Here is an 8,984-nt window from a genome sequence, read left to right as displayed (position 1 = left end):
GTCATCTAATTTTGAATAACTCATGCTTCCCCGCACGTCGTCTAACCTCAATAAACATTAAGAACATTTGCCTTGGCAGTGACCTTCTGTTTTACATCTAATAACTTGACTCACGGATGCCCAAGCACACGCCTCGGCCGGACTGGTCAGCGCGTCTCGTGGCATCGGCCGCCGTCGGGATAAAGGTCACCGAGGACTGCGGTGACGTCATCAGGCCAGCCAGCAAACATCCTTCGTGGATTCAGGGGACTTTCGTCTCTATAGACTGAATGGCCCTGTTAGTAAGATAATGCATTCCCACGACTGGTCAGTGTCAGGTGTTCTGAGAAGGAAAAAGGGGTTAGATCAATAGAGTTTTGGCCGAGAAAGCGCCTCAGCAGCGTCGATTTGAGAGGTGAATGGGTTTGTCCCGAGTACGCGGCGCACCGCTGCCAGCCTCCTTCGGCAGGCGTTACCTGCAAACGAGCAGTTTATTTCATTCTGTTTTGAGTGCTATTGGAGCTAATGATGTACTTGAGTTGCCTAAAATCGTATTATTGGTCTTAATCTATATGGGTAAGCACTGATGGCGAAACCACTTCCTTTACTGAGTAATTGATGTTGTGAATATTGAATAGTATTTTTCTGTGACATTTATGACAAGTGGTGGTGAACGGATGGCTCAATGGGTCGTGTCATAGTTCATGTAGTTTACGCCACATCCAGCTGGGTGCACAGACACACGCCTGCGCAGAGCCTGTGTCCGGGGTGGGGCACAACCTCGTTAAAACCATTAATCCGTACAACTCTCTATAACCTGACACACGATATTAACTCTTGCACACATTGCGAATACCCAGAGGACGCGTTTTTATCGAGGAAGCACCTGGCGCCAAAGCGATTTTCATAATAAGAGCTTAAGTATTTAGACTGATACGAGATACGGGCGGCGCTCAGTCTGGGAGCAGCGGGCGCGACAGGCGGAGGTGCGGCAGTGGCGAGAGCGAGCGAGGACCGTGTGCCAGGATCGACCGTCGAGTGTGAATACGGACTCTGGAGTGTGAATACGTACTCTTTCTGCCTCTTTCAATTCGACTTCTACTGCTGCCCAGTTATCGACGAGTCACTGTGTGCCACCTGTAGGAGAACCGAGGCAGACAGGTGAGGGCGGAGGAACTCGCTAGCTCTTTATTTCGTTTTAAGTGTATTTGTGTTTCGTGATATGTTATTTTTTTATTATTAAGGCACGCTTGCGAGTGAGGGACGCAACTCTCTCTGACAATCATCACGTTCATGGAGGCATACTAGAGCAGTCATGTTTTTTTGGTGTTTGTGTAGAATTTGTTATTCGGTGACTTGGGTGAAAGGCTGCCGCTGTTGCTCCTCTCTAACCTCTCTGGATCGACGTAAAGCTCTGCCAGCGAGAGGGGTAGCAGCGCCCCCCCCCCCCCTCTCTCTCTCTCTCTCTCTCTCTCTCTCTCTCTCTCTCTCTCTCTCTCTCTCTCTCTCTCTCTCTCTCTCTCTCTCTCTCTCTCTCTCTGTGTGTGTGTGTGTGTGTGTGTGTGTGTGTGTGTGTGTGTGTGTGTGTGTGTGTGTGTGTGTGTGTGTGTGTGTGTGTGTGTGTGTGTGTGTGTGTTTGATCTCTCTCTCTTTCTCTCTTTCTCTCTTTCTCTCTTTCTCTCTTTCTCTCTTTCTCTCTATCTCTCTCTCTCTCTCTCTCTTTCTCTTTCTCTTTCTCTTTCTTTTATTCTCACTTTCTCTTATTCTCTCTCTCTCTCTTTCTCTTTCTCTTTCTTTTATTCTCACTTTCTCTTATTCTCTCTCTCTCTCTTTCTTTCTCTTTTTCTCTCTCTTTCTTTCCCTTTCTCTCTTTCTCTCTTTTTCTCTTCCTTCCCCCTATCTCTCTCCCTCCTCCCCTATCTCTCTCCCTCCCCCCCTCTCTCTCTCCCTCCCCCCTCTCTCTCCTCCTCCCCTCTCTCTCTCCCTCCCCCCTCTCTCTCTCCCTCCCCCCTCTCTCTCTCCCTCCCCCCTCTCTCTCTCCCTCCCCCCTCTCTCTCTCCCTCCCCCTCTCTCTCTCCCTCCCCCTCTCCCTCTCCCTTACTCTTCCGCCCACCATAACTCTCTCTAAAGCCTCCGTCCTCTCTCACCCGCCAGTGTTGTGCGAGCGCCTTTACAAGTGTCGCTTCCAGTGGTAACCGGCGAGCGACGAGACCTCTGCAAGCAACATCGATTAGTTCCCACACCTGTCTTTCTACCCAGCATCATGGGGGATGCCAAACTTGCGACCTTATTGGACATCGCCAAGGTAAGTCTTAACTAAGTGCGCGGTGTAAACAAGACAGATTTATTCGATGTGGAAGATTGAGAGGCGGTATCTGTTTGTAGGGGGTTGGGGAGGTAGTGATCGTGTAAGGATATTTCCGTATAATCTCATTAAAAGGGGGGAGGGGGGTTATCGATCTAAAGCTGTTCTGAGGACCGTATATGCTTTTATGTGTCTTATGGAACAGACATATATGCTGACACGTCTAATATTTCCCCATCAGTCGTAGTAACCGGTGACCAGGTCAGCTTTAAGGAATGAAGAACAGCGTTTATTTTTAGGCTATTATGTCTCGTCACTAGTTTTGCGGTTGTGGCTCCGGTGCACGAGGAAATATTTGGTGATGTAATGAGGAGCTGCAGAGAGGCTGGGAATATGTAGACTTCGGATGTCACTGAACGACACTTCATCTGCAGGCGATTCCTTTGGCTCCGTGCCAGGGCCGATTTATTTCCTCTTTTCCTGCAGGATCTAAGGATACCGCAGTACCGGTGTAGAGGGCAATTCTGCAAACTTTTCTTACGACGCACAGCTGTGTAATGTATTATACTGATATCTTAATCAGTACGTTGTATCGATAACATAGCATGGAAAGATATGCGTCATTTTAAAGGAAAGTGCCTCTAAATAGTGTTTTTTTTTTTTTTTTTTTACATGAATGAGTTTCCTTCCTTTCTTTTGTGTCATTGTTCTGGTGTGATTTAAAAAATATATATTTCCGTGACGTAAAAAGAATTTACGCAAGTAATGGATAATGATCTAACGCCATAGGAAGTGTGGTTGTTTGAGTGGCAAGAAAATATACCCCTGTCGATCAGTGCAAGTAATATTCGATATATAAATAAAAGAAATGAGTTCATACGAATAAAAGAACTTGTGGGGAAAAGAGCTTATAGATTGAGAAAGATGCTTTTGTGCGTGGAAGCTGCTCGTCATGCAACGCAGGCCTTCAATAGGAATGTGAATGCAGCCTGAAGCCGATTTGTGATTTCCATGTTTAAAGGAAAGCAGTTGTGAGTGGCTGCCTAGAACTTGGTTTGGGATTTTTTTTTTTCTTTTTCGAAAGGAAATGGTTGGTAAAGATCCTACATTCTCGACGTATGGAAGGAAATATCGTAACGCCAGAACAATATAAAGTACATATTAGTTATTTTTGGTTTGTCATTTTTATTATAAGATACTGCGTCACGGGAAGAGTTTTTATCATTGATAAAAAGAGAGCCTCATTTTATTTAAAGGGAAGTGGAAAAATAGATGTTCATAAACATTCCATACGTATTGCGGTATTGACTTAACCTTTACATAGATGTGAGTGTGAGACTGCGTGAGTGTGAGACTGTCTGTGTCTGTCTGTGTCTATGTCTCTGTGTGAGAGAGAGAGAGAGAGAGAGACCGACCGACCTGCCGCGTTTGCATGTGCTCGTGAGCGATACATACATATGTATATATTAATATATATGTGAATTCATACATGTATTTGTAGGTGTCTATATATATGTACAAGTTGATACGTAAATGTAAGGATCTCCACCACTGATCTCTCGCCTACTACCATTGAGCGTATCGGTGATCAGGCGAAATCGAACGAAAATTGACCTATATTGTTACAAAGAAAGCTTTTAGATCTCCCTCGTGATTTATTATAAAGCGGATAAGGAATCGGTCCGGTCTAGTCAAGATATACGTGGTGGAGTTTTTGTTGGTCTCTGCCAGGAAAGGCCGTTTATATGTAGGCCTATAAAGAGAGGAAGGGACGGACGGACACACACAAGCTTACGCTCTCTCTCTCTCTATCTCTATCTCTATCTCTCTATCTCTATCTCTATCTCTCTCTCTCTCTCTCTCTCTCCCTCTCTCTCTCTCTCTCTCCTCTCTCTCTCTCTCTCTCCACACACACACACACACACACACACACACACACACACACACACACACACACACACACAACAATATATATATATAGATATACATATATATATTAACACACACACACACATACATACATATATATATTAACACACACACACACATACATACATATATATTAACACACACGTACATACATATATATTAACACACACGTACATACACATACATTAACACACACGTACATATATATATACATATACATACATACATACATATATATTAACCCCCACACACACACATTCATATATACATACATAAGCATATATATACATTAACACACGCACACTTACACACACACACTTACACACACACACAAATAGACTTACACACAACATACATACAGACTTACACACACACATACATACAGACTTACACACATACACACTTACACACACACACAAATACAGACTTACACACATACAGACTTACACACATACAGACTTACACACATACAGACACACAAAAACACACACACACCACACCACACACACACACACACACAACACACACACACACACACACACACACACACACACACACACATACATACATACATACATACATACATACATACATACATACACACCGCCTACATTTTGTCACCAGTTATTAGTTTAAAAATGCTGTGAAGATACCTTTTTATAGTCTCTTTAATTACATACCACCCTTGTGACCATAAGGAAAAAGGAGACCCGGAAAGTGCTTATAACACCAGTGCTATAACCTCCCTACTACACGTGCATCGCAGCTTCCGAAAATTGATCTCCTGTGGTTTCTCCCTCTCCCACTGCACGCCCACACGCCCATCCGTAACGCCAGCCCGCCCACCCCCTGACCTCCGCCCGCCAGCCCAATCGCCCGCCCTTTTATGCACGAAAGGGCGACTCAGTCCCTTCAATACGCGCAGTTCACCAAATCTGAATCCGGGTGCGTCTGGTGTGGCGTGGCGTGGCGTGCCTTCATCACAGAACCGAGGGATTATGTTCTACCCGGCGCGCTCTTTTATCTCTTTTATTATAGTTTTTTTTAAACTTTATTTTAATATTGCGTACGTGTTCTTTCTTTTGAAAATAGTTTCTTTCTTTCTTCCATTCGCGCGTTCTCGGATGCTAAAGTTTGCGACGTGATTCTCTCCGATAATTATTATTTTTGGGGGGATACCGTCCTGTCACGCCGGAGAAATGGCGCCCGATTTTGCGCGGGAAATATTTGAAGAAAAAGAAAAGGTTCGAAACCAGTCTGGCTCTTCCTCGGCAACACCCCGTTATAGCGAACTCCCTTACTCTCATTCATTAGGTGAAGGTGAGCAAGATCTTGAGTCAAGGGTTTTGAAGGCGGTTCGGGTCGCGTTAGTTGTGAGATTTGTACGTCGCTAGAAATATTGAGCTGTGTACGTCTTCATTAACGTTCGCCTCCGCTCTACCCCACCTGCTAACCCCGTACGCCCAGAGTGTATGTTAAATTTTACGTAACGATGCAAAGCGAGAGACGGTTTAGCTCTCCCGGCGAAGTTCATTCGTCGTCCCCTGCTGGTGGTTTACAAGTACCGGCGGGAGTCGTTCGTTGGAATTGGGTGTTGCGACTTCTCTGTAGTCATGTCTATTTTCTCCTTTTTCTATTTCTCTCCAATTCCTCTTCCTCCCTCCCTCTCACCTCTTCTCTCTCTCTCTCTCTCTCTCTCTCTCTCTCTCTCTCTCTCTCTCTCTCTCTCTCCCAATTCCCTTCTTCCTTCTGTCTTCTTTCTCTTTTTCTCTCTACTTTTCTTCCCTCTCTTTCCACTCTGTCCGCCCTTCTATCTTCACCCCCTTCTCTCTCTCCTCTACCTCTTTTCCTTTCTTCTCTCACTCACTACCTTTCCCCTTTTCCCCTCTCTCCTCCTTCTTCCTTCCCCTCCCCCCCTCCATCTCTCCCTCCTTCCCCTCCCCCCCTCCATCTCTCCCTCCTTCCCCCCCCCTCCATCTCTCCCTCCTTCCCCCCCTCCCCTCCATCTCTCCCTCCTTCCCCTCCCCTCCCCTCCTCCTCCCCTCCCCTCCCTCCCTCCCCCCCTCCCCCTTTTTAAGCTTTGCACACCACCGAGTTCGTCAGCGCATCTGAATGCCACTGGACTTGAGAGTAAGAAAGTAAAAAAGTGTTGAACTGACCATGTGCACTTAGTCACCTCAAAATGTCTAGGATGAGATCGGACTTGTGAGGGTGTTTGTTGCCAAGTGTAAAGTGTGGGCTGTTATTAATTATTGAACGATTGGTTGTACTCTGTCCGGTCGTTATATTGAATTCAGGATGGATGGACTGATTTCGGATACTTCTTAGTTTTGATACAGGATTTCAATAACGCCATGTAAGGCAGTATGATAGATTAACACTTCGGAAGAATTTGAATAGCTTGTCGCCATGATTTTTTATCCGGTCATCTTAAGGAATTCCAAACCGTATTGAAACCGTTGCATCGTTATACCCGTTGCAGCGTATCGTGCAGTGGAATGTTGTCTTGAGCAGATATATAACGAATTAATAACAAATCGTGCCCGGGAAAGCTCATATACAGTCAAAAGCTAGCACGTTCGGCGGAGACAAATGAAAAGCGTCCTTTCGTGTGGCGGGAATAAGGCTCGTATTGCCTTGACACCGCTAATGCGATGGATCTAGGCTGATAGAACACCCAGTCACCTCATAATCTTTGTTGACTGTTTGTGCAACATTGCTGATCTTGTATGTGCATTGCACTTGGGCTAAGCCGGGTGGATCTTTTGGGTTCTTCTTTTTTTCTTTCTCCCTTCTTTATTTTTAACCTTCTTTTTCCCCATGTTTTTTCCCCCCCAAAAAAACTCCCCTTTTCCTTCATCGCCCCCTTCCCCTTCCATTTTCCCCCCCTTTAAAAATTTCCTCTCCGGGGGGGTCCCAAAAAAACTCCTTCCAAAAAATCCCCTTCCCCCTTCAATCTCTTTTCCCTTCACCCCCCATTCCTTCCCCCCTCCCTCATTCTTTTTCTTTTTTCCTTTTTTTTTGCCAATTGGGCAAGCCGGGGACCCTTTGGAAAGTTTAACTTGGGGGGGAAGGGGGAAAAAGGGGGAAAAAAAGGGGAAAGGAGGGGAAAGGGGAGGGGGGGAAAAGGGGGAGGGGGGGGGGGGGGGAGGGAGGGGAGGGGAGAAGAAAAAAGGGAGGGAAAAAAGGGGAAAAAGGGGAAAGGGGGAAAAGGGGGGAGGGAGAGAAGAAAAAAAGGGGGAAAAGGGGGGGGGGGGAAAAGGAAAAGAAAAGGGAGGGAAAGGGGGGGGGGAAAAGGGGGGGAGGGAAAGGGGGGAAAAGAAAAAAAAAAAATTTTAGGGAAGTAAAAAGGAAAAGGAGGGGGATTTTTGGGGAGGGGGAAAAGAGGAGAGGGAGGGGAAGGGGAGAGAGAGAGAGAGAGGAGAAGGAGGAGAGAGAGAAGGGAGGAAGGGGGGGGGGAAAGGGGGGAAGAGAAGAGAAAAAAGGAGGGGGGAAAAGGGGGAGGGGGGGGGAGGGGAAGAAGGGGGGGGGAAAGGAGAGAGAGAAGAAGGGGGGGGAAAAGAGAGGAAAAAAGGGGGGGAGAAGAAGGAAGAAAAAGGGGAGGGAGGGAGGTTGGGGGGGAAAGGGTAAAAAAAGGGGGGAAAAGGATAAAAGAAGGGGGGGGAGAGAGGGGGAGGGGGGGGTAAAAGAAGGGGGAAGGGGGGGGGGGAAAAGGGAAGGGGAGGGGGGGAGGGGGGGGGGGGGGAAGGGAGAGGGAGGGGGAAAGGAAGGGGGGGGGAAAAGGAGAAAGGAAGGGGGAAAGAAGAAGAAAAAGGGGGGAAAAAAATTTAAAAAAAGGGGGAGAGAAAAAGGGGGGGGGAAAAGAAGAGGGAAAAGGGGGGATTTTAAAAAAGAAGGGGGAAAAAAGGGAAAAAAAAAGAGTGTTTTAAAAGGGCTTTTTTTAAAAAAATTTTTTTTTTTTTTTTTTTTTTTTAAAAAAAAAAAAAAAATTTGGGAAAATTTTTTTTCCCCCCAAAAAAAAATTGGGGGGGTTTTTTTTTTTTTTTTTTTTTTTTTTTTTTTTTTTTTTAAGGGGTTTTTAAAGGGTTTTTTTTTTTTTTTTTTTTTTCCCCCCCCCCCCCCCCCCCCCCCCGGGGGGGGGGCCCCTCTTTTCCCCCCCCCCCCCTTTTTTTTTTTGGGGAAAAGGGAAAAAAAACGTAAAAAAAAAAAGGGTGTTTTGCGGAGGAATAAAAAAAAATTTTCCCCTGAAAAAACAAAGCCCAAAAAACCCTTTTAAAACCCTTTGCAAAAATTTTTTTTTTGTTTTTTGTGCTTTAAAACCCTTTTTTTTTTTTCCTTTTTCCCTCCCCCCCTTTTTTTTTTTTTCATGTTTTTTTTTTTTTTTTTTTTCCCCCTTTTTCCAATGTACCTTGAGTCTTTCTTGCACTTTTCTTTCATTGTTTCTCTTTCTTTTTCTTCTCTCGCTGCCGGTAATTTCTGAGTCTTATATATGGTTTATAGTTATCAAAATTATATATATACATATGCATGTGTTGGGGGATATTATGTTTGGGTTATTTATTAATATTAAAAAATTTCATATACATATACATATACATACATAAAACTAATACATATACAACATACATACTACATACATACATACTACATATACATACATAAAATACTATAATTTCATACATACATACTACATATCTATATTAAAAATATATTTATATATATATTAAATTTTTATATACACATACTATAATATATTATTTTATATATATTA

General features: G+C 44.6%; 1 protein-coding gene across 1 annotated transcript in view; it reads left to right on the top strand.

Moving 5' to 3' along the window:
• Positions 1–691: 691 nt before the first annotated feature.
• LOC119577126 (EF-hand domain-containing protein D2 homolog) overlaps positions 692–8,984 on the top strand; it is a 26,074-nt gene continuing 17,781 nt past the window's right edge. The window contains exons 1-2 of the mRNA XM_037924814.1: positions 692–1,140; positions 2,134–2,284. Of these exons, the coding sequence (XP_037780742.1) occupies positions 2,243–2,284 (42 nt within the window). The 5' untranslated portion in view covers positions 692–1,140; positions 2,134–2,242. The remainder of the gene's footprint in view (positions 1,141–2,133; positions 2,285–8,984) is intronic.

This window comes from Penaeus monodon, chromosome 9 (genome assembly GCF_015228065.2).
Source record: "Penaeus monodon isolate SGIC_2016 chromosome 9, NSTDA_Pmon_1, whole genome shotgun sequence".
Lineage (NCBI taxonomy): Eukaryota > Metazoa > Arthropoda > Malacostraca > Decapoda > Penaeidae > Penaeus > Penaeus monodon.
The sequence above is the reverse complement of the archived record's forward strand: the minus strand, read 5'-3'. Positions and strand labels throughout refer to the sequence as shown.